The sequence below is a fragment of the Echeneis naucrates genome, chromosome 16 (genome assembly GCF_900963305.1).
Source record: "Echeneis naucrates chromosome 16, fEcheNa1.1, whole genome shotgun sequence".
NCBI classification, from domain to species: Eukaryota; Metazoa; Chordata; class Actinopteri; order Carangiformes; family Echeneidae; genus Echeneis; species Echeneis naucrates.
Window position 1 is genome coordinate 17,996,353 of NC_042526.1, and position 26,688 is coordinate 18,023,040.

General features: G+C 40.1%; 1 protein-coding gene across 2 annotated transcripts in view; it reads left to right on the forward strand.

Annotated features, from left to right (window-relative positions):
- The window catches only part of srpk2 (SRSF protein kinase 2), a 61,399-nt gene extending 36,598 nt beyond the window's left edge, over positions 1-24,801 (forward strand). The window contains exons 3-16 of one of the 2 annotated variants that reach the window (XM_029522025.1): positions 4,867-5,018; positions 6,643-6,751; positions 7,888-7,975; positions 8,382-8,469; positions 8,542-8,648; positions 10,297-10,462; positions 12,312-12,337; positions 13,247-13,568; positions 14,949-15,887; positions 17,059-17,159; positions 17,602-17,709; positions 17,795-17,864; positions 19,893-19,985; positions 22,476-24,801. In XM_029522025.1, coding sequence (XP_029377885.1) covers positions 4,867-5,018; positions 6,643-6,751; positions 7,888-7,975; positions 8,382-8,469; positions 8,542-8,648; positions 10,297-10,462; positions 12,312-12,337; positions 13,247-13,568; positions 14,949-15,887; positions 17,059-17,159; positions 17,602-17,709; positions 17,795-17,864; positions 19,893-19,985; positions 22,476-22,660 — 2,554 coding nt within the window. In that variant the 3' untranslated portion in view covers positions 22,661-24,801. Of the gene's footprint in view, positions 1-4,866; positions 5,019-6,642; positions 6,752-7,887; positions 7,976-8,381; positions 8,470-8,541; positions 8,649-10,296; positions 10,463-12,311; positions 12,353-13,246; positions 13,569-14,948; positions 15,888-17,058; positions 17,160-17,601; positions 17,710-17,794; positions 17,865-19,892; positions 19,986-22,475 lie in introns of both variants that reach the window. The other variant, XM_029522024.1, reaches the window with a different exon arrangement.
- The last annotated feature ends 1,887 nt before the right edge of the window (positions 24,802-26,688 follow it).

The window sequence follows — 26,688 nt, forward strand, 5'->3', positions numbered from 1 at the left end:
CTTTTTTTTTTTTTTAATCAATATGCCGTGTACAAGAAGAAGAAATTTTAAATGTCATTTTAACGGCCTGCTGCAAATATTCACTGGTACTGCAGGAATGGACTGTGTCGTTCTAATGTCTTCCAATAACACAAACATAACATAACATAATAACACCTCAGCTCATTCTCTTTCAGGTGGGACGGTTGATATTTGCTTCTCTCGCACTGACTTGAGGCATGTTGGTCAAACAGTCACCTGTCAGGCTGAGCAATGACAGTGTTTAGGCACAGCTCTTCCATGGCACATACCCAGAGCAAACACTCGACTTACTTTCACCTGCCAGCGGCTTTCCAGGTGGATTGGTATGTCAGCAATGAGGAGAATGAACATGATCACCTGTTTGTCATTCCCATAAACCTTTATGGCATCGGGTACACACAATGACAAAAGGAATCTGACTTTTAACAATTTAAACACGTGTCTTTCTGGGTCACACACATGCCTCATTACTTTAAACAAATGATTTCCTTCATTTCAGTTGAAACATTAACTCATCCACACATAAATTCAAAACACACTCATAGTTGAAATGAGAAATTTAAATGTTTAAATGGGTTTCGAAATATTTCTTCATATTTCTAAAAATCTTGCGCAGTTTCTATATTGTAAAATTGCCGCTGACACAAAAATCTGTATATAATGGTTGACAAAACTTACTGTAGTCTATATTTAAAAAATGATGATGGATAAAAACAGGTTTGCTGCCAGTTTAAAAACACACCCTCTGCCTGAGGAAGAATTTTAATTTCCAAGTGTGCAAATGAGTGCCATTTAGTGGAGAAAATTGATTAGTTCACCTTTGACCGGAAGAAGGAATTAATTATTTCTGATTGGTGACAGTAAAATCCCAGATACTTTCTTGTTGCTCCTTAATAGCCCATTTTAATGACTTAAGATGCTTGCAGTGGTCTAATAGTGCAGATTTATGTATGGCATACAGAAAAAATTTATTATAACTTGTTTTTGAGGGCCAGGGCATCACAGAGTGAATGATAAGTAAGATTCACCCCTATGGATCCAAGTGGGACTTGACATCTTAAGAAATACCCAAAACAAACAAACAAAAAAAAATCTCATGTTTGTTAGTGCTGCTGTTTTCCACTTACTCAGCACGAAAGCTGTCTCCAACTCTTCTTCAGTGAACTTTAAGTTCCAGTGGATCAATTAATGCTAATCAAAGCATCTTCCTGCACTTAATTTTGCATGTAGAGAATTGTTGTGTTAAATGTAGAATCTTGCTTGTGCACTCTGTCTTGTGTGTTTTCCTCTCTGTTTGTGTTGGTTTTGTCACCCTCTCTTTTTGTTCTTCCTGGTCCTCCTCTGGAAAGCCCCTTTCTCTCCTCCTTTTTTCCCCGTCTGCTCTTTGTGTTTTTCTCTGTTCTGCTCTGACTACTCTCTGTGCTTGTCAGCCAACTAGTCTGTTTCTGCAGTTCCCTCTCTCTATTTCTCTGTCTCTGCTCATTTGTTTGTTTACCGGTTTCATGCTGGCTGTCTTTTTTGTTTGTTCTTCTCATTGCTTTTTTAATTTTGTCTATTTATGTTACTTTTTCTTCTTCTTTCGTGTCCTCCTCTTTGATTTGGAGTCTTTCGTTATGTTTCTCTGTTTTCAGTGTGTAATTCTCTCACTGTCTCTCCTCTGCCTGTCTTGCCTGTCTTGATGCTTTAGCTGCTCGGCTCATGTCTGGAAAGTTATGGGGGGGCTAAGTGTGTACAGCCAATGGCAAGAGGAGCCATATAAAAGCACTGAGCCTATAGATGTGATGTATCACACCTTACGTGACTGCTTTGGTAAAGAAGCAGCATTGTACTGCAAGGACACAGCACTCTACTGCTTGTATGTATGTATTTGTGTAATACTCCGTGTGTGTTGCAAGTTGCAAAATAGCAATGAAATCTCAAAACCAAGTTGTCTTCCATCCTTTGCTGTTGCATTGGAAGATCAAGTGCTTTTGTGTTTCTGCATGTGTGTGTTGGCCTTGCCACCATGTTAACACTTTGTGTCCCAGATCCCCAACTCAAAACTACCCCCCATTTGCTCTGCTGTTGCCATGGGAACGCACCAGGAGCCTCCATCACGTGTCTGCGCCTGTGACCACAATTAAATATTAGTGCACAAGCCCTGGCTTTGTGTGATCATGTGTTTGTACCATTTTCCTCTGTCCAAATTTAGCTTTTGATCATGTTGCCGGTGCTGTGAGGTGGTGCTGAATAAGACGTGTTTGTCAAGGTCTCTTTGGCTCAGCTTTCATGGAGAACAATGTTTTCTTAAGGTGAAGACTAGAGTCGTCACATGGAAACATTTGATTAAAAATAGTTTGCCTGAATGAATGTGACCACCAAGCACATCACATACACTGCATTCGTATGTTACAAGCTGGATATGGGGTATCTCAGATGATGAACGTTCTAAATTTATTTTTCAAAAATGGCAGATGTGAAAAAATTAGCACACCACATTTTGGTTGAGTGTGCTTAAACACAGGAGTGAAAGCGTAAGTAACTCAAACAGTATTACAATGTATGATGGCCTTAGAGGACAAATAAAGAAAAACAGCCGCAAGTTTCAGGAGGAAAAAAATTACTTCATTTTCAAAAGACATTTCTAGTCTAATATTTAAAACCGATGAGCACACATGGACAAGTAAGAATGCATTGAGTTTTTGTTTATGATGTGTTGACTATGCGTATTATGTGTATGAATGTGTGTTGCTAAATCAGTGAATGCTTCTCAATTTGGCTGTTCTTCTTTTTTTTTTATTAAAGCTGTGCACCTGTTAGTCTTTGTATACTTTCCATTTGCTTCCTGAGTGCTGTACAGTAGTTAGCAGTGTCCTGCCCAGTAAGATGTTGCAAAGGTTCATTGGGCTCAATTCAAAACAGTAACGTTCTCCACAAACATCTATACGTGTCATAGCAACATCCTGAAGCAAATCGCTGAATGCCCTGCCCGATGAATCACTGTACGGCACTGTGGCGCAGACAGCCAGCTAAATACTCAATATGTTGCCAGGTCTGAAGAAGGAGGCAGCTTGTCCTCTGCAGCCTATTTAACTTTTTCCTCTCACGGGATCAGTTCCATTTTAGACAAGGCCAAGGAAGTGAAAGGGCGGACCATTGAGATGATAATCTATGCATCTGTTATTCAGTCACCGAGGAGGTTATGTTTTCATCATGTTTGTCAGCACCACTATGTAAAAAGTAGTGACATAGGGTTCAGCAAGGAGATGGAAAATTCCCATTCAACCTGGCGCCGATCTGGTTAACCAAACAAATCCATGAATCTATTACCCCTTCCCATAGTACTGAGAGACAATTCTCCTCAAGTACCCAAGAAATAAAACTGAATCTTGATGTAAACAGTCAGACAGTCATGGTGTTGAGACCAACAGTTTTTACAGTTTAGTGTGAATCCATTAAACAATTTGGATCACAAAAATGTTTCGGCCTTGGTGGAAGTATCCAACATTTGGCTAAAATAACACAATCAAGATTGCAGTTGTTTTTACCTTGAACCGCATTCTTCCAGGGTGAGAAATGATTTTCTTTGTCTGAGATGATTTTGGATGGTATCCATGTTTGTGCTGATTCATGTCTGAGGTGCTGAGTGGGTGTGGATTAGTTCAACCTGACAGTGTCTGAGCGCATCAGCCCATAATTCAGCTGCAGTCATATTTTAGACTTTTCTGACTGCATTTGCATTTATCATCACATATTTTTCACACATCGTTTTTTTTTTTTTTTTTTTTTTTTAATCTCTCGCAGCATCATATTTTAAAGATAACATGTACCAAGTTGCAGTCAAAACATGATTTAGCGAATAGTTTTTACCTCACAATCAGGGCTGATATCAAGATAACAGCGTTGATAATCATGTTTGGTATTTTGTTGTTGTCCTCACATATAGTTTACCTACTTTTACAAAAACTGAAATGCAGGCATGTCCTTCATGAATTTGAAGGATATTGTGGTTGTGGACTGGGTGACACCCTTGTTGTTTTTGTTTGTGGTTGCAGAGCTTCACTTTTATGATTTAAATGAGGATTGCCAATCCAGGCCAAGTTATAATTAATAGATCTTTATCAAAGCCTGTTCTGTGAGTGAACCTGATCTTCTTCTTGCAGAAAATACTTGAATAAATATAAGCCAGTTGGTTTTTAGTTTGTTGGCCCTGCGATGGACTGGTGACCTGTCCAGGGTGTACCCTGCTCTCGCTGAAAGTGAGCTGGGATTGGCTCCAGAACCCCCGTGACCCAGAAACAGATAAGCAGTAGAAGATGAATGAATGAATGAATGAAGAGTTTTTAGTTCCTGTTCTTGAATTTTCACCCTTTCATTCTTATTTTACTTACAGAGGACGTCTGTCTCCTTTTTGGCTTTCATTTGCTTAATTTTTTGCATGTTGTTCTTCATGTGTTCAGCAACCTTGTCCATTGATTGTTATGCCAGCTGTAGTTCATCTTTTATTTATTCATCACACAGATGTGCAGTACATCGCTAAGGTTTTTTTTTTTTTTTTTTTTTTTGCTGAAAAGACTTGTCTAATATACAGTGTTCAGCATTGTGAATGTAAAAGCTTTCATGAAATAGGGACTGGATGAATCGCTGTTAATGATTCCAGTCAGCAGCACACACTTGAAAAAGTGACATTTATATGTATGGAAGTATGACAAGTTATTATTTTGATGTTAGTCATTTGCTTTGAAAGTTCAGTCTGCCGTGCCACTTGCTCTGAGTCACAGCTCGAAATATGTGAAAGCAAATTGTTGCAGTTATAAAAAAGTGCACCTGAGAAAGCTGACTTTCATCCCAATCTTCTGTTTGCAGACCTGAGACGCAGCAGAAAGCCCCAGTGAGTGCCCCTCCTCCCCCACCACCCCCTCCACCTCCCCCTGAGCCAGCAGGGCCTCCGGAGCCGGAGGAGGAGATCCTGGGCTCCGACGATGAGGAGCAGGAGGACCCCGCAGACTACTGCAAAGGTCAAAACCACACACGCACACAAACCACAGGCAGATCACAGACGCTGAAGCCCATCTGTCAGAGCACATCGCCTCCACTGTCCACATCTGACCATGTCCAGCTCTAAACAGTGGCCTGCCTGTCTCACACTGTCTGCTCTCTCTGTCTCTGTCTGTCCTTTTTTCTCTCTCTCCCTCCATCCTGTTGGGATTCCCAGCAGCATCATCCTAGCTGTCAGTATGAGATGCTCAGTAGTTGTGTCACCAGCATTTCAAGGTTGTTTGGTTGTTGCCACAGAGGAGAGGCAGTCTAGTTTCCTGCAGTGGCTCAGGATGCCAAAGGCTGCACAGTCTGCCTCATTTTCATTATAAATTCAAAAGGAAAAATAAAAAAGTGGAGCTTGTCATGCAAAGTCCATTTATTTAGAAGCCTATTTCTCATTGTGTGAGGACGCAGGTGATTTTTATGACGTTATCATCATCAGGAAGGACACCCACACTGTCAGATCTCCCATAAGTAAGATGAAAGGCTCAACGAGAAAATATCAAACCACTGTTGTATATTTTTCATCTATTCCTGAGCTTCCTGTTAAAAAACAGACGGGACCTGTGACCCACCTTCTCAGTACAGAGAAGAGCATATAGCGTTGTAGCCCTGGTAGTAGTCTTTGTAGTTTTCGATCAGTGAATCTTTCCCTGCCCACCCTTCTGCTGTGTGTCTTTTGCCTTTTTATTTGAAACTACACAATTTACCCAGTGTGTGTTCAATAAAATGTACCCACGACAGTGTAACCCTGGCAAGCTGCACTGCTCTCTCTGCCAGCTGAAAGTGTCATTGTGGCAAGAACAAAGAGGAGTTTGATGTCTCATTTAGTTTGTCATATTTGACTCCAACAAAACAAACTATAATAGAATAATTTTTATTATTCAAATTTTTTACTTCAATGAACATTTATTAGAGAGAGAAGTTTAGCATCAGTTAAATTCTGTACTTCAATGCTAAGACATAGTTCACGATCTAACATGTAGCCTGTACACAGATGTTCACAAGAGGTACACATACAGATTATACATTACATTATACAGAGACAGTGCAAATGCGGAGTCCATTGACTGCAGACGGGTGTACACACACAAACACACACAATTGATAAATTGAGGTAATTGATTAACCCTCATTATTCATTTTAGTTTTAGTAGCAGGTCCAAGATGTACACTTGGTAGCTCTACTTTCATCCACACATACATACATACACAAGAATCATCAACATTATGATCACTTAGCTTTTTATTTGAGTGAAAATTAAATGCAAAAATCACAAGTTGGGAGAATTGCAGTTTAATCAAAATTATGTTCAATAATCACACTTTTTTTAATGCAATCAACAGTGTTCACGGTCAATTTCCAAAAAGCAAATTATTTGGCTCTTAAAATATTTGTGCTCTGCTCCTGTATCTGTTTTCAGCTTTGTAAAACACCTCTCTCCTGTCACATGTTCTATCTGTTTGACCTCCCCCTCCTTTGCCTCACACTCTTCCTCCCCTTCTTACTTACTAATGGATTACATGTCATTGTCTGGTTATCTCTCACAGTAGCCTGTAACCTTCATCTTCTGCCTCCCCTGCCCTCTTTCTCTCTCTCAGGAGGGTACCATCCGGTGAAGATTGGGGATTTGTTCAATGGGAGGTACCATGTGATCAGGAAGTTGGGCTGGGGCCACTTCTCCACCGTATGGCTGTGCTGGGATATACAGTGAGTCTCACATACACACATACACACACACAAGTACAGGCTTAATTTTTTTTTCAGTTTCATGCTGCTTTCATACCTATAGACGTTCACCTCTAAAACATCATCTTCATAGAAAACACACACATTTCATAATACACCACACATTCACCTGTTGTCAGGATCTGGCACATCACTACTGGCACATCAGACTAATAGTAGCAATCCACACCGCCATGCACTGGTACCAGACATCCATTGCACTATGATGTTGTATGCGTTCACATGGCAACCAGGGAGGCTGGATGACAGTGTCATCAGCCCCGTGTCACCTTTCAATGACTCACACATGTATACACACATACACATAAACTCAATTACACTAATGGTGTTCATAAAATAGCACATTGGAGTTGGATTACTTCACACACACTGTTCAGTCCTTCCAAGTGTTGTATTCTCTATGCCATTATTGACATCTTTTTTCTCAATTGCTTCTTTCTTTCTGGCTATTTTTTAAAAGGCAACTATTAATGTGCAGAAATAATGAAACTGTTTCCCATCATCATGTCTTTGAATTGTTGTGAGAAAAATTCTAAAAGACAGATATTTAATTGACTATGAGAGAAAAGTATGTTTTCACATTTGAGAAGCAGGAGACAGACATGCTTCTTTTTTCGTTCAGTAGTAAACGACATTGTCATAGTTGGTTATTGCAGAAAAATCAGCACCAGCTGTTCTTTTCCTTAGTTACAGTAACATAATCACATGCGGCTCAAAGACATGCTGAAGCACAAATTGCAATAGTTAAACATTTAGAACATGCTGACGCCATTTAATAGAACACGTGTACAGAATCTGTAGAGAAAGTTTATCTGTGATAAAGTCAGAGTGTGTCAGTCGTGTATCATTATATAATGTAATGTCATGTTAATGTGACATTATTTCTTTGTGATGAAATGCCACACGGCTCATAGATTTGTGTTTCCAGTTCTAGTGTGGGCAGTGTGAATGGCCAGTTTCTCAGCCAGAACTAGTTTAGGTGCTATTTTCATATCTCTCACACGCACCCAATAATTAGCATTGCCTCCTATCATAGCCCATTGGTTTGTGAGTCCAAAAGAAATCAGACTAACGCCTCTTTGTGTGCATCGTTACAGAGTGAAGAACTTTGTGGCGATGAAGGTGGTGAAGAGTGCGCAGCATTACACAGAGACGGCTCTGGATGAGATCAAACTGCTACGATGTGTGAGAATGTGTTTGGTTTTAATATTATTATTTTTGTTTCTTTTATTCGTTTTTTGGTTTCTTGTTTGTCCCTTCTCCCTTTGTCCTTCCTTCTCTTCTACCTTTCAGTTTTGTGTCCTTCATTCTATCATATCCCCTCATTCTTGCCGTCCCCCTCTTTCCTTGCCTTATTTCCTACCACCTTGTTTCCCCTCTTTGAACGTTGCCGCTGTCTGTGTAAACAAGAAGCAGTTAAGGTGTGCTGGTTATTTAGCTTGCATTGTCACTGCAGAGGGCAGTAATCATGAAATAAATTTTTCAGCATCTTCATCTCCCACATCCACCTCCATAGTCTTCATTACATCCTCAGCTCCCCCTCTGCCCCCCTCTCATGTTTACTTCATCTCATTATCCTCTTGTCTTTCAGGTGAGAGAGAGCGACCCCGTTGACCCCAACAAGGATATGGTAGTCCAGCTGATAGATGACTTCAAGATCTCTGGAGTCAATGGCATACGTATCCTGGGTCAAATGTGTCTGTCTGTGTGTGTTTGAGTGACATATTAGAGTCCTTGACTTTCCATCCCAGATGTGTGTATGGTGTTTGAGGTACTGGGTCACCATTTGCTGAAGTGGATTATTAAATCCAACTACCAAGGTCTGCCACTGCCATGTGTCAAGAGCATCATCAGACAGGTAAAGACACACACACACGTATATTATAAATGATAAATTATGCATCGAACCACTGCAGTCCAGCATTTGTAAAATTACACCGAGGACACATTAGATTATGGTACATGTTAGTTCTGAATGGGACTGTTTGTTTACCTCAGGATAATATTTTTAGATTTACTGCTAGTTTACCTGCGTGTGTCTGTAATGCACTGTGGTAGAAAAACATCATTTTAAAATGATGATGACAATGGTAATGAAGCAAAATACCAGAATATTTCAAGAAACTAGCCATAAAATAGTAAAAGGCTTAAATGTGTTAACCTGAATTTTGACTCTGAACGCCTCAAAAAACCTGCTGCAGGGAAAATCCAGGAAATAATCAAATAGAAATACAAAGATTTCTAACTATTAAGTTTAGAAACCAAATCAGAGAATAATGAATAACTATTTCCAAAACGCAATAATCACTGTGACTGTGTCATCTATTTTATTTGGCTGTCGAAGTTCCTGTCATCAGTGCAGCTGGTCTGAGCGCTGATGCTTTGGAGTCATTTTCCTTGAGAACAAGAAATGGTCTGTTATTTAACAAGCACATTGGACTGAATTGTATCACTGAAAGGTTTTTTTCAGCTCACTTCTCTTCTATTTTGTCCTTTAAACCCAATGCAAAGAATTTAGTTTTTCCCCACTGACACAATTAAAAGTCATCTGTAGCAGAGATCTCGCACAGGCACCGACACACATATTTCAATGAGGAAATGAAAACACAATCATAGGTTGACCATCGAGTAGATGGTCATTATACAACAACAAAAATAAAATAATGAGACACAGAGAGTAACATTATGATGGTGACAGTAAGTAATATTATCAAGGTAACCATGACATTATGATGGTGATGGTAACAGAAACATTATTAAAAAGCAGACCTTTATTACACAGGCTAAAACTGTCATATTCTGACACCCTCATTTTTGCTGACTCGACTGTGTTCATCAAGTCAAACATGTACAAGAAAAAAAAAACAACAACAAAAAAAACAGGCAAGTCAACTTTCATTTTACAGCCCTTTCCAGTTACTCAAAAGAAGAGAATAAAATATTTGCCAGGGATGGACTTTTAAGCTGGGAGAAAACAATGTGAAGGAGGTTAATTACAAAAACTATTATATTAAGAGAGTAAGGGACAGATTCAAAAGAGCACTCACTGCTCAGTCCTTCCAATATAGTGCGTGGCATTTTGCATTTCGCAGTTCAAACTTCAATGCAGCTTCCACCATAATAAGAGGCAGGACTTTCAGGCATTTTCCACTCAGCCACCTGATGAGCATATGAAGTTGCTTAGCTATTTCAGCAACTGCCAACCTCTTCCTATTCAAAAGACGAGCTTATGATAAGTAGAAATTATATGAGACTTTTTCCACTTCAATCTCAAAGCCTCTGGACAGAAGAAAATGAGAGAAAGTGAAACAAAAACATGAACAGCCCCTGCTCTCTGTCGCCACAGAACAGTAAGCACAGGAAGAAGAAAGGCTAATTTGGCTCTGAGAGGGGAAGAAGGAGCCAATTTAACATAGACTGTGACCTGATTAGGATATACGAATTGAAATGGGAAGTGTGAGTGTGATTTGCAGTGATAAACTGTGCCTGTCTGAATGTGGTTGCAGGTCCTGCAGGGGTTAGACTACCTCCACACAAAATGTAAAATCATCCACACGGACATCAAGCCAGAAAACATCCTGATGTGTGTAGATGATGCATTTGTTAGGCGTATGGCCATGGAGGCAACCGAATGGCAGAAAGCTGGAGCCCCGCCACCGTCCGGATCAGCAGGTAGAGACCGACACACACTCTTGTAATGAAATTAAAAGATTTATACCACTCTTATGTCTGTCCCTTGATAACCAAGGGAAGGCAGGGAGCCTGTCTCTCTTCACAGGTAACACAAGCCAACACATGGCCCCTGTAACAAAATGTGGGTAAGAAAGTAAGTAGAAATTCCTGATCCCTGGTTAAAAAGGAAAAAGAAAGACTTGCGAAACATTTCCACATTTACAGCTCTGATATTTTTAGAACACATGAGGTTCTGCATTTTCACTCTGTAAGTGTGCCGTCCTTTTTCACATTGGAACGAATTGGATATTTTAAGGATGAGCATCCAACTGAAATGCGCCCTTGTTTTTTTTTCTCCTGTTTTGCATTATTTATTAAGATTTTCTTTCAGACTTTGTGACCAAATTAGCAAGTATTTTTCTCTGGTAAGTAAGAGGGGACATCGTAAAAATGTTGGCATTAACAGAGCTCCACATAAATCAAGTGTGCAGTGAGCCTTGTTTGTTTAGTGTTTTGTCATACTCCTGACTTAATATCTGTTTATAATACAGGACTATATCATAAATCATGAATAATGTAATAAATATATTTTTTCCTCTGAATGATTGTGTTAAATATTGAAAGGTGTAGTGTAGAAAGGAGATTGTCACAGAAGCCTTTCATATCTCCTCAGCTGCCTTGTTTTTTTTTTTTTAGTGCACACACATTTCTTGCCTTTTCATCTCTTCTCACCAAGTTCCTTCAATAAAAAACAATTTAATAAAATCAGGGACAGTCTTGACAAACTCGACGTGAACCCTGCCCACTCGGTGAACCCCTAATTCTCTCGCTCTCCCTTTCTTACTCTGTCTGTGTCTCTCATGAGCTGTCAATTACTTGCATCAGCCAATTGAGTCTTTTTGAATTACACTGCTTACATTTCAATGCAATTAACATCAGGCACAAAACCATCAGCTGTCAAAACAGAAGGACTCAAATCTGTCCATGACTGAGGAAATCCAAATAATTAAACTGTCCTGTCCGCACTAGGGCAGACAAGTGGTTAATAATGAAATGCCTTTTTCTTGTACCATTTGAGAAGATAATATAAATGAGACTGAAGGTACACATTACAAAAGCTTGCTTATAAACATTTTTACTATTACAAATTGATGTATTCTTGTACTTTCTGAACTGCTAAACTAGCAACTCAGTGTGTCAATCCTAAAATTAATGACTATCCATGTTTGGAAAGTGACATACTTTGCAGTTTATTTGAAGTTGTAGTAGAATTTTTGATATCTAAATGATATTTGTGGTTTTTGAAATAAAAATAAAAAATCTCTGTAGTTTAATATCTCCTCTCAAGAGCTTCAGGACAGAAATGAGGCACTGAGCCTCTCTTGATGACTATTTTCTAATATTTTGCACAAATGTACAGCAGATTTCAGGTGAATATACAAACAGACCAAATTCAGGTGGGCTGGACATGAGTGACATCATAAAGTTACAGAAGTCCTGATTGCTTGTTGTGTTAATTTTTCTGTGGACTGCTGATACCTTAACAATAATAATGTAGCATCTAGACCTGTTTAACAACATAAAAAGAGCATTTCTTTTTATGCAATATGGCGACTTTAAGTGTTACTCTGAGGTCTATTGATTCAGATGAAAGTATTCTGTAATAATAATTATTATACAGGTTGTGTACAGATCATGTCTTCAAAGCCAGTGAATACAAAATCTGTCTTCAAGAGGAGAAGAATATTGAAGGAAAACTGAGTTCAAAGTGTTGAACTTAGTTGTGTGACAGATTGATGCCGGTGAAACTTTGAAGCCTCTGATTGTTGCTTTTCTTTCTGTCTGTCAGTTAGCACAGCCCCTCAGCTCAAACCGGTGAGTACAACAGATGTGAGTATGAAATGAGAGAAGTGCAAACACACACAAACATAAACCCACTCTCAGACATAGAAACACAGCAGTGACGTGCAAGATAGAGAAGGTAGAAAAGTTCACATTATTCTATATAATGGTCTGAACTGATAGTGACAGGGACAAGACACTGAGTGCCCCAATTAAGAAATACTCACGGATTGCCTTAATATTTTTCTTTTCTTTCTTTTTTTTTTGTCAAACCTCTGACCTCTGTCCACTACCAAGGATAGATGCTCACCTGGAATAGTAAAAATGCATTGAAAACTATTGCATTACATATTATTGTTTTTGTTGGAATTATTTTTTTCTTTTTTTTTTTTCGCCAAGCTGTGAGAAATCAAGAACAGTAAATATTTATAATCAAATGAAGACACTTCTGTTGTTATTGTTTGTTAAACACTGTGTGGGTGTGGTTAGAGTCAATTTGGCTGGCATTAGCCTGATGACATAAGCAAAACAGTCCCACACCAGAAGGTGATTCAGATGTTTCCAAAACCTGACCAGGCAGAAGAGCCAAAACAAATGCAGAAATGGAAAATGTATGTTGATGCAGGACTATGTCTGAGTATGACGTAGATTCATGGCTGCTTTCAGAAGCTGTAAATCTTTAATCCTTTGGTTCAGACGGAGAATTCAAAATTAGCAACTTTTCAGTTACGTAGTTTTCATCAGACAATAATGATATGCTCTATTTAATTTTACGATTATTTTATCAATATACTTTGGACGTGTTAGTGGAGATTAACTATACTTCACATCCCACCAACCAAATCAGTGTCAAAACTTCATATTAATTCAGTTGCTCCTTTTGCTATTTTCTTTTGTCTCGCCTGTAACTTTCCCTCCTCCTGTGTCCTTTTTTCCTCCCAGGTGGGAAAGATCTCCAAAAACAAGAAAAAGAAGCTGAAGAAGAAACAGAAGCGGCAGGCAGAGCTGCTGGAGAGGCGGATGCTAGAGATTGAAGCCCTGGAGAGGGAGGCCGAGAGGAGGGAAGAGAGAGCCAAAGAAGGGGGAGAGAAGGGAGCGACTGAACACAAGCTGTCCTCGCCGCTGCAGCCAACACCAGCACCGGTGGGCCCCAGCATTGCCCTGGGGGAGAGCGACGAGGATGACGATGATGAGGAGGATGGGGAGGATGAGGAGGAGGAGGGAGGAGATAGCGAGAGGCCCATCAGGTTGACAAATCACACATGTAAGTCTTCAGAAGGCTAGTAAAATATTATTTCCTTGAATATTTCATCTAAGTGACTAAAAAAGTAAAACATAGCCTGGTTTCAATTCTCAGAATCACTCTCACATCACATTTCCTGCATTTGTCAAGAACAAAAAAATTCTGCATATAGAGACAGCAAAAAGGCATTTATTACAACTGTGCCACAAAAATGTTCACTAAATATCACAGATGTTTTATACACTTTTCCCACAATTAAACCTGGCATCTTCAGTATTTTGATCTTTTCTGACTCAAATTTCAGATGAAGTTTCAGAATTCACCCTGTATTTGGCACAGCAACGTGCATCTGAATTCTGGACCCTCTAAAATAGGACTGAAGACACTAAATGTTTAATGTTTAATTTTTTTGCTAAATCTAAATCCTAATTCGGGACATTATTCACACTGCTAAGGAGCAGCTTAGTGCAAACTGAAATCTCAGTGTGGCAGTTTATAATACCTTAACTTCTTGGCATTTCCTGTCACATAACTAAAGCTGCCATTTGTTCTTCACAGCTTTGTCTCTGGTCTCTTAATCACTATTTTGTCATATTTTATCATATTTTATTGGACTAAAGTGGTTGTGATATTCAGTTGAAAAAATGCTGGTGTAATCTTCAGAAAGATTGCACATCTGTTCAGTCTTTGAATGGGCTCCCTTTCTAGTTTGTTACTTTTAGTTTGCTAAACCCCCTGATGCTGAGACATTTATCATTAATTTAAACCTACGTGTACAACACATTCTTACGCATGCATTATAATGTCAGGTAGAGGAAAGATCAACTCTGCCTCTGACGCATGCTTACTGTTGGTTGCAGCCTCTAATTGAAGTGAACACAAATGTAAGAAGCATATTTCAGGTTAGCTTGTGCTTTTGACGATTCGGGTCCTTAAAAATCGGCAGAGACTTTTTTTTTTTCTTCTTCTTCTTTTTTTTTTTTTCAAAATAGAAGCACTGGCTTTTACAGATCTGCAGCAGGAGTGAGTGTGTGAGTAAGTGCATGCAGCTTTATGCAGTCTCTCTGTGAATGAATAGGAAGTGGATTGACTCCAACAGCTCAACCCACACTAGACCCACTGTGTATGGGAGGCTGGGCTGATTCACAAAAAAAACACAAAAAAACACAAAAAAAACAACAACAGTGTCTCTCCGTCTCCCCCCTCCACCCTCTGTTTCTCCACCTTCTGTCCCTTTTATTTTTGTATTCTTTTCTTTACCTACTTCTTTACCGACTCTCTCATCTGTATTCTCTATTCATGCTGTTTTCCTCTCTGCTTACACCGTCTTTGATTGCACAAACATTTCCTTCCCCCTCACTTCCTCTCTTAACTGTGTCTCCTTATATCCTGCTACATTAGGCGCAGCACCTCCCCAGGAACACAGCGAGGTACCCCACATCACTGAAGAGTACCCTGATGAGGAGGTGGAAGACGACGATGAGCCTACGCCTGTTGCTGAAAAAGAACCCTTCATTCCCCCCATCCCAGAAACGACACAAGCAGAGGCAGAGGCAGGGGCAGAGGAAGAGGAGGGAGAGGAGGCAGAGGTGGTGGAGGAAGAGGAGGAGGAGGTTGTGGAATTGAAAGGGACAGAGAATGCAAACGAGGCAGATGAGAAGGTGGTGCAGGAGGGAGATGAAGTGGAAGAAGAGGAGGGAGACAGGGAGGAGCAGGGGCGAAAAGAGACTGATAAACAGGAGAATGAGACTGATGAGCCAAAGAGTGAGAGTAAAACAGGGGGGGAGGTTGTGGTGGAAGAGGAGGAATCAAAGGAGCAGGAGCAGGGCGAGGATGAGGAGGATGAGGAGGAGGAGGAGGAGGAGGATGAGGAGGAGGAAGACGAAGATGATGACACGACCGCTGACCTCCTCACGGACAGCACGTCCCCCATCAAGCCCCTCAACAAAACCAACTCAGCCAAAACCAATGGTCATGTACTGTTGGGGTCGGAAGTACTGAAACCAAACCCTGGCACCCCCCCGCCCCCCTCGCCCACCCCCGAACCCCTCCTCTGCCCCCTGGTGGAGTCCGAGCTCAGCTACACGGACAGGGACAACTCCCTCAGCTCTGGTTATGAGATGTATAATGGAGAGCTGACTGAAGCAGGATTGACCAACGGCTCCAGTGAACGCCACCTTGGCACGATGCCCATCTTCCCTGACTTGCCCCTTGATCCTGACCCAGGAAACCCCTCACCGGTTGGGGAGGCAAACATCGGAGAAGGACCGTCACCCAACAGCCCCACAGCTGACCGTAGTCGCACTGTGTCATCCTCCAGCACAGGGGACACACCCAAAGGTGACACAGGGGTTATACTGTCCAACACTGCATTGATTGTTTGCTCGGTTTTATCATCCAACTCTCATTATATTCTATTTTTCATTTTAGTCAGTAGTGTTTTATGATCCCTCTGTTTATTACTTTGTAACTTTGGGAAGAAAGCTAATATTTGGAGGGGCTCACCTGGTAGCGTGTATGCCATTAAAGCCCTGTCCTAACCACAGATGCCAAAGTTAAAATCCAGCCTGTGCTGCTTGTCATTTCCATTCTCTCGCTTTGTGGTTTTCTTTCTCACTGTGCCAGTCAGAATGAAGGCGGAAATGCTTCAAAAAACAGCTTCAAATTTTATGTTCCTGATTCTACTCAAATCTTCAAACATTATGGTGTAAAAAAAAAAAAAAAAACACGTCAAATATATAAATCAACCAATAATTTTGTCCTGATTTTTATTTTCATCAGGATACTTTTACTTGAGTGCGTATATTTGTATTTCAAAGTTCTAGCTTTTATTTTTATTTAAATTATAACCACATTGGATATTTTTTCCAATGGAAATTATAATAAAAACTGTAAATGCAAAAGATAAAAATAAGACTTAAAACTATGAAATATGTATATAATGTTGCCTTCTTTCATCAATTTTAATCTACAAGTAAAGAAACTTTACTGGATCAGAAAAAGAAATAGGGGGTTGGGGGGGCATAATAAGATTCACTGAGATCCTAACTTGGATACTTTTTTATTTTCTGGTTTCGTCTCATACATTACAGAGGCCTGGCAAAGTAATCCAGTTTCTAATTAATATGGATTAGTGTCTAAGTTCTGACTGTTATTAATGACTCACCACTAACACCACTTGTACACCCACGGCTTTCACTTTATTATCGTTACCCTTCTGGCTCCAGGGTCACTTCTTCAGAGGTTAAAAAGGATTTTTCTTTTTTAAATCTCAGCAAGTGCAGACATCCCATTGTGACATTGGCATAATTACCTGCAAGTAAAAAGATGCACATTATTTGATCAACACAGTCAACAACATTTTCTCAATCAATGTATCAAGAGTCCTGGACTTTTCATAGTTCAATTCCTAGATGGAAATGTTAAGAATAAAAATCTATTGGTACATAATCTCTTGTTTATACTTTTTCTACTCATTAACCGTTTGCTGCCCGACTCTCTTCCCTCTCAGTCAGAGCCAGAGCTGCAGACCTGCTCATCAACCCACTGGATCCACGCAACGCCGAATTTATTCGAGTCAAAATTGCTGATCTAGGAAATGCATGCTGGGTGGTAAGACACATGATCTGAAGTTTGATATTACTTAATTTAAAGCATTTTTTTAATACACAAGGTTATTTTTGTTGAGAGCCATTAACAAAATCATGTATGCCATCTTCTGGGTACCACAGTATTAGAAAGAGATTTTCGGCATATCTGAGAGGTGTGGCTGATGTGAGTCTCACAGATACTAAAGTTCAGATATTTTAAAACAGGGTAAGAAATGGAATTAGGAAGAGAAAGAGGTGAAACAGCATTAATTATTAAATAATTCCTGCACATTATTTCGGGTTTGTTGCCCCTTTCAGTGACAATTTGGACACATCGCCCTAAAGGGGTGAAGAATGGTACAGTGTAAATAAGAGATTTAGAGAAACTAGTTCCTTGACAATTACCAATTTATTTGGATAGCAGGAAATATACAAAATTCTTCTATCCCCTCTCCTCCCCCCAGCACAAGCACTTTACAGAAGACATCCAGACAAGACAGTACCGTTCCATCGAAGTCCTGATAGGAGCGGGTTACAGTACTCCTGCAGATATCTGGAGCACTGCCTGCATGGTGAGGCAAATACTATTTCTACTGCTATTTTTGAAATTGTACACTCTCAGTGCAGACTCCTTATACCCTGTTGGCTCTTGTACAGGCCTTTGAGCTGGCTACTGGAGATTACCTGTTCGAGCCCCACTCTGGAGAGGATTACTCCCGTGATGAGGGTGAGTATTTAAATCTGTACGACATATATATACATTATATAAATATTATTTACAAATATGGAAACATATGAGATGTGAAAATATAAGGTGTCTAAAATTTTGAAGTAAGTGTTGAAATGTACAATTATTTGCAGAGATTTTCATAAGAAAATGTTTGGGGTATTTTTAGTGAGTGATTTTTGCTACTAAAGCTAAAATTTTTCCATTGTTAAGATCCGGTACATTTCTTATTACTGTGCCCTAACATCAGAAGTGCAGCAATGCATTTAACATATTTTTAAATGCATTGGCTTAACTGTGAGTGCACCAGGGAGTCTAAGTGTTACATTATTCCCATACCTGACCATATACCGAAATATTAACAACATAAATAAATAGCACAAATTGTTCTAAATCGGTGTGTTATTCTTTGATTGTACGCGTGAAATTGGATTATAATGTATTATATTGTTTCCTTTTTGTGGAAAACAGGAAGATGCATAAGAAATTTGTAAAGTTAATGGGATTAAAAATGAAAATTGGCAAGGACATTTTTTTTTCAATTATGTGAATTTGTAAAGAGAATTCATTTGCGATCATAACACAAATTTAAGCCTGCCTTTGCAAGTGTGTTACTGACAATGGACAAAAAGTGTAATAGATCAATCCTAGTTATGTTTTAAATGGCCTAAAAAGAGTTTTGTTTAAATTAGCCGTCCCTCTCCCCATATCCCCCTATCCACTGTCAACTGTAAATCCTGTCCTTTAATTCTGCTGCTATGCCTCCACTCATTTTCACCCTGCTCTACACCCAAACCTGAATTCCTCCAACGTTGTAGATACGTGATACGCTACACGTTACTGTGTTCAGTATCTAGACTTCCTCATAGATTGTTAGTTTCCAGCATCTGGAAATGTTGAATGAATTAAGATTAAAAGCCCAATTTACCTTGTGAGTATGTGTGTCTCTCGACTGAGCTCACAGTACTCTATCAGGTGTGACATTCCCTATATTGCCATGCAAACACCAGTCATTAACCTCATTCATTCACTTTACTACGTCTTGTGAAATTAAATAACTTTCCATACTGTGCACCCTCATTAGTCATTAATTCATTCGTTTGAACTTCCTGATCTCTTCAGCCCCACTAATCTTTGATTTTGGACAACTTGTTGTGTCATTGCATGTGACTCACAGTGAACCTAATTCTGTTTTGCTGAGGCAATAAGCTGGTGCCAGTGTGTCATGACGTCCTGATTTACAGGCGTTGATCTCTTACTGCTGAGACCTAATTGAAAATATTTTGCATGTCATACATCTCACTTTTATTCCATATCCAAACATTTCATTTCATCAGCTCTGCTGTGGGGGCACAGCTCACTAACACAGATTTTTCTCCTTTGCTGTCTGTGACTCTCTTTTTTTCCTTCCTCTCCCCTCCTTTCTCAACCTGTCTCCTCCCTTCCCACTTCCTTTCTATTTAATTTATTTTCTCTTCTTTGAATTAATTCCTCTCCTGCTCATCCTTCCCCTTTCTTTCCCTGTCTTTCTTTGTCTGCATTTCCTTCCCTGTCCTCTCACTTTTTTTGGCAACCATTTCCCTTCCCTCTCTCCTCCCTCCCTCCTCCCACCCCCTCTCTCCTCCTTAGACCACATAGCACACATCATAGAGCTGCTGGGCTGTATTCCGAGGCACTTTGCGCTCTCCGGAAAATATTCCCGGGAGTTCTTCAACAGAAGAGGTAGCGCAGGACAGAGAGCTGGTGGGACTGAAACACATGGACATCTTAGGTGGACAAAACTGGACACTAAAAACAAAGTTGACCTCATTAAATTTAGTTGTTTTGAACTGAATAAAAATAGAATTAGCTGAATTGAATTTGTCATTGACACTTTAAGGTGTTACATTAGTTTGTGAGTGTGTCCATGCAGTGGCCCGAAGCAGCAGTGTGTTTCAGTCCCACGCAGCCTGTCGTGTTGATGTGTGTGTGCATGCTGTAATGCTGAACCGTGCCTGTTCCCTCTGTGATGTATGTGGTGGTGGGCAGACCACATCGCTCTGATCATGGAGCTCCTTGGGAAGGTCCCACGCAAAGTGGTCGCTGCCGGGAAGTACAGCCGAGAGTTTTTCTCCAAGAAAGGTAAACGACTCTGTGGTTAATGGTTAGTTCAGTGAAGGGTTAGGTCTAATGGAGTAGATCTAGTGCTTCACTGTGGCAGTAAGACCTGGATGAAGTGTTGTTGGATGTTTAGTAATATTTGCACCATTGCCAGTCAGTGTACATCAAGGCAGTGCAAATTGATTTCAGGTAAGTTGTTAACCAAAGCAAAAATAAATAAGAATTTGTGCAGCAGCTGGGCTATAACTCCATAAGAGACATGATACATTCAATTAAAGATGCACAAAAGGACACCAGTGAACCCTGGCAATAACTAAAAAGACCAAACGCACAAATCATAAAGTATGGTTGTATCAAATGAATAAATAACAATTATTTTACTGTATACATCAATCTTATATGCAATTTTGTCGCCCATTAATAAATTGCCTTTCATATTACTTGTTGTGATTTTCTTCTCTGGGACATCTGGGACTGGGTTGATTAGGCTAGGCAGATTAAATCACTACATTCTGAGGGCAAAATGTCTGCTGAATGGAAGCCAGGTTGCATGTGAACAGACCATGTTTATGTCAGTGTTTAGATTCAATATTTCACTATTTTTGTTTCCCAAAATCAGCTCTTGTAGAACAAGTTAATCCACTCTTGAAGTAATAGTAGTAGTATTATAATAGTGATATTAAAATCATCAGTGGAAAAGTAAGGCTTCACCTTACTGCATCTAAAGTCTTAAGTGTGTCAAACATCTCACTGGTTCTGCTCATCTCTGAGCCTGGTAAGTGTATGGATCTGTGTCTGATATGGCTGATAACCCTTGCACCCTGATTTATTCTCTCTTTCCATCTATCTTCCTTCCTTTCTGCTCATATATTCTTCATTTAGTGGCATGAGACCTGAATATTCTGCCTTTGATGTTGTCTGTATCTGAGGTCTGAGCCTGCACTCGATGTCTGAATGTTCTGCCTTTTACCTCTTAGTGCTCTGTTAAACTGGTCTGACTCTGGCTCCGTCTCTTGGCTTCTCCTGTCTGCTTTGTTGCCTTTGGCTGCGCAGTGCAATCCAGCGACCTTGCTACCTATACTCCTTTGTGCACCTTGATTTTTATTAAACTTGTGTGTGTGGCTTTTATAAGATTTCAGACTGAAAATTCAGAAACATGCACCATCATTTAATAAGCAAAGCAGTTAAAGAAGCACCTGTTTATGCAGCAGTCAGAAGTCATGTTTCAGTACTGTTTCCCTCAGTCTCACTCAGTCTCCTGTATGGGTAAATCTTGATAAACGGTCGTCGGCCCCCCCTCCCCCAGAAGACGAGGTTACCATGGCAGCCACGATTTCACGATTTGAAATGGACCTTTGGTCCTGATCGCTCCCACCATTCATCATTTTACCCTACTTTTTTCTTCTCCGTCAGTCTTCCCCTTCCAGTCAATCATTTCACTTAACTCTTTAATAATGAACACTCCACATGCCTGTCCGTTTCTGTTAGTGTGCCACTTCTCTGCCTCTGTCTGTCCATATTTCGTCCTCTGTTTCTGCGGTTTTCAGCCAAGACTCTGCAGGTTTCCACTCTACCATTACAGCTCCTTGCTGATTTGCACAGAAAGAGGTGAACTAATTAGTGGAGTCAGTTGCTGGCAGTGATTGGTTGGAGTCTGCAGAATATTGGCATGTCAGTTCATCCAAATTACAAACAGCGTGATTTCTTTCTTATCTCAAAGGGGATCCAGCCGAATGGATACTTTTTGTCCAGATCCTGAGAAATTTGCTTCTATGATTTCTGTCACCACCCCAACAGAATTATTGTCCAAGGGATTTCTCTTATCAATAGCACAATTATTAACCAAACAACAGATGCTAAGAAAACTACCAGTGTCGTGTTGCTTAAGTAACAAAGATACAAGAAGCTCACAGGGCTGAGGCATTTTCTAAACTGTGCTTTACAAAAATGTGGGACTCACCTTCATTGCGCTGGGGTGAAGATAAAATTCTATGAGGCAAATATCTCAGGAACTCGGCAAGTAAAACTATGTGTATGGCTAAATACCATTAGAATTTAAGTTCAAGTCTATTATTACTCTCTGTTGCTCCTTATTGACAAATCCCATAAAAAGACCCAAACATATGCTATGTATAAGCCTGTCTCGCTCACTATCGTTTATTTTGCCATTAAAGGCCAAATAACTTCCAAAACACTGATGAAAACTTTAGCTTTGACAAACAGTACTGATGTTGCATTTGTTAGGGATTATTTTCTGCTGTTGATTGATACACACTTATTGTTCAGATGAGATCTGTAGAAGCTACAGATAATACTTGGTGATGGGATTTGTTGACGAAGAGAAAAAATACAAAATACTATCAGCCTTTCTGTTTAAGAAAGAAGCCGTGATTATTATTATTATTTTGTTTCGTAATTTGGGTGAACTAACCGATGAAACTTTTGCTCTTTGTCTCTTTTGTCTCCACATCCTCGTTCCTAATGGATTCTGCTTCCTGTCGCCTCCTGCAGGTGAGCTGCGGCACATCACCAAGCTGAAGCCGTGGTCCCTGTTTGACGTGTTGGTGGAGAAGTATGGCTGGTCGCACGAAGACGCTGGCCACTTCACTCACTTCCTTCTGCCCATGCTGGAGATGGTGCCCGAGAAGAGGGCCTCCGCCGGTGATTGCCTCAACCATCCCTGGCTCAACTCGTAGCCACAAACTCTGGATCAGAAGTCCTCCTCCCTCATCCCCCAAGCCCACACATCACTCCCTGATGGCGGCCTGTGGAACAATGACATGGAGAGAAACTGGATGGAAACAGTCCCAGTAGATGAGAAAGACTTCATCTTTCCCTTTCTATCCCACATACGCACCCTGACATGATTATCTGACTAGATTTAACTCCTGCACAGCTCCCTCCATCTCTTCCCAGCAGGAATGTAAAGACAAGCTAATGGAGATAACATGACATAGTGGCTGTGGCTTCCTAAACATCTCCCACAAAGAATCGGATCATTGGAGGACGGGTGCGTCTCAGGCTCTGTCCAAAAGAGGTATGCTTGCTTCTTCTCTTTTGCCGTCAAGATGTCAGCCTCTCCCCTCCATCTGTCCACACGTCCTCAATTTTCAGCTTCTTGTTTGGAGTCATGGGCCGCTGACTGCTGCTGAACTTTTCAGTGACATAAAAGAAAAGATAAGGAGAACCCGACAGCCCCGAGCTCCAGCTTCCATTGACTTCTCAGAGACAGACAAATGGGTGTGCGTTATTGTATGTGAGAAGGATCGTATGTGCCTATGCACAAGATCTGCCAATACAGACCTTTTCCCCACTTCCTACCTTCAAGATAAGTAGCCCCGCCTTCCCTCACTCTCCCTGCTGTGGAAGCACCCACATTGGACTAAACATTTACACCCAGACACCTCCTCTTTACCTGTTTGTTTTCCCACTTCCTGCCTTCCCAAATGAGCCGCATGCTCGTGCTGGCAGCCGCCACAGAGAGGTAGAAGGCAGCCAGCCCTCCAGGGGGCACCCCACTGACAGAGACGGATAGAAGAAGTCTGGGATGAGTACAAAAAACAAATAAATAATAAAACTATAGTCCATTTAATGTGGAGTAGGACTGCTTGGTCTTTAAAGACTGTTTTTAAAATGCATGGGGAGACTGATGGATCAGCATGAGCGGATATGACAAACGGACGATGGATGCATTATTTTATTTGTGCTTTTTGCTTGTTTCGTTCCTGTTTCATCACCTCTTTTGGACAATCTGTTAGACAGAATTGTGTCAGGATATTTTGGTGCCCCTCTGAAGAAGGTCACTGTGTTACAACCCCTGTTCAGATTTTCACATTCCTAAATCCTGGTCCTCTGCCATCATTCCTTACTTTGAGTCCCCAAAACAATCCCTCTAAGTTCTGCTGTGGCACGTTTACCTGATCTGATTGGTACTACCACCCCCCCCCACCCTTGCCCCCCCCGCCCGAGCGCTCACCCCATAGGGACCCCTTTGATCCCTGAGTGTTTCCAGAAAGGGGACGGTCACACATGGAGGTTGCACTGTCTTTGTAGATGTCCTTCAGGGATTTGAAACCTTTGTACATAGAACTGAGATCTGGCAACGCCAATAAGCGATTGTGGACAAAGTTTCGACACACAAGCATCATTCCAACAAAAAAAAACAAAAACAAAAAAAAAAAAACAAAAAAAAAAAACAACAACAACAACAACAACAAAAAACAAAAAAACAGAGGCTGTTGTTGGCAGAACATGGGGTCTTGGAGGGATGTTCAGGCTGAACCGTGCCACCCTGTGGTTGAATGAGAGTGAAGCATTGCCACACATGCTGCCGCTCTCAGTGCCAACTGCTTCCGGACGTTCCACTATTATCTCTCCACTTAATCTCTGTTTCTCTGTTACACACACACACACACACACAAAAACAGACACACAAAAACTTTAATCATCACAATTAGTCCAGTTGCCTATTTTTCGCAATAAATGAAAAAAAAAAGATGAGTATAAGTAAATGGTGAGATATTTTTAAAAACTATTTAATTCATTAAAAAAAGGGGAAAAAAAGAAAACAACTTTTCTCTGGTTGTTGTGACTGTGACAGAATCTCGTCTTATACTGAGGTGATTGTGTTTGTCTATTAGAGATGTTTTTATTTCTTTTGTCATTGTAACTATAATTAATTATTATTATTGAAAAGATTTTTTTCTTTTTTTTTCTTTTTCTTTTTTTTTTTTACACAGTTGTCACCTCTCCCTTCGCTCCTTACTTGAACAGTGCTGCTCTGTCTGGGCTCTGATGGTGATGATAAAAAAAAAACAACAAAAAAACAAAAAAAAAATTCAACAGTTTTGCAATAAAGGGTCTGTGATGAGTTCTTTTGCACCAAAACCTCCTGATCTCACTCTTTCAGCCATGCTGACTGTTCTTCCTGATGACATTGACAGATTTGCGTCTCTTGTCTGTGTTTTTCATTGACAGATTTAATAAAATTGTAAATTAATGGATCTAGTTCCCTTGATAATGAATTCTCTGCATCGAAGTTGCATCAAATCGACATCAATGAAAAGGGTAAGAAAACTTCAAGCTGGTCACATTAAAGAAGTGAAGGAAATAAAACAATCAAGTAGAATCAATTCCCTTTTTATTGATATGTATATTTCCAGCCAAGTGTTCCCACTATTTTGATGGGTCGTTAATAGACAATGGACAGCTGTGAGTGCAATTAGTCACAAGACTTCATTGTCACTGTAGTGTGTAAGAACAAATGTTACAGTACATTGTGAGTCTCACTAAAGCAAATGTGGTTCATCAGACAACATTATTTAAGCTAGAATAAAAGATGGAGTAATTTAAAATATCCTGAGATAAATATTAGTCATTAAAAGTAAAAACATATCAACAAGGGGTTGGTTTTTCGCATCATTCTGTGTTATATCTTAAATGACTAAACATGGTCTCTGATGAAATCTGTGTGTGCTGATGTGTCTGCCTCATCCATTAGCACTTCATAAACTACAAACGGTGCTTCATGGACAGTATCAATGGTCTCATTTATTAGGCTGTTTGAGGTGCCTTGAAGTTGGTTTCAGTGGGTGTAACGTTCATACTTAAACCGCACAGAAGACCATAAAAGAGCAGCAGTGATGCAATTTGAAATGCCTAATGATGTAAAACACACTGAGGTATTTATCAACACTGTGGACTTTATGATCCACAGTGGAATAATAACTTTAAAAAGACCTTTACTGCTTCTAGCAATGTATAATAGTAAACAACACAACAGATCAATCACAGGTAGTTTGTTTGATCTATTGTACTTTAGGTTGGTGTGTGGCTTTTGGTGTGAGCACCATGATAACGAACACAATAGAGGCAAAGTTACTCTCCAGCTTCACCTGGTAAAAAAAAATAGCAACAGTAACAACATCAGGAAGACAGCATCATTGTTCAAGCAGCCATGACATTGCTTCTCAGAGGGAAACTGCTCAGTTTAGCACAAAACAAAACTCAACAAGCACAATTTGTAACACATCAGCGACTGCTGAATGCACCAGAAGCAGCCCTTGTCTGTAGAGAAGCTTTATACTAACTTATGTTTATATTCACATCTGAGCTGACAAATATATTCTGAGCACCCTTTACGTGAACTCCATCAATAAGCTACACATTCAGTCATTGACAAGAATGGTTCAGAGTTGTCAGTTCTGGCTGAGGACTGTATTTAAAACCTGTTCATACGTCTGCTGTCATAACAATATGCAAACTTAAGTTACCCAATAAAATGAAAATAAAAATCAGCTTGCATAGCAAAGGCCTTCCACAACCGTATTTCAAACACATAAACTTTTCCATGTGGAAGAGAAACTTTTAAAGGTACACCCTAACAAGCCACACAAGCTTCCTGAAGCTAAAAGTGTTAAACTTGTGCTGCCTATGTCAGGACAGGAATGACTTTTCAGGGTAATCTGTGTGAGAAAAAAGTAAATATATCCTGCTGATATTTTACCTTGTGCTTGATGAATAGACCAAAGACCCTTTAAGTGGGATCTTAGTAAATCAGGCCCTTAGTGTATGATTATGCTGTATTGCAGTGGGATTATGCGTGCAGCAGGACCAGAATAGCTGTGTCCGTGTTACCGCGTTGTTCGCTACCAGTTGATGCAGACGAGATCAGGTCAACCAGCCAGTCAAATCAGTTCAGATTGCCTCGTAAGAATCTTTTTCG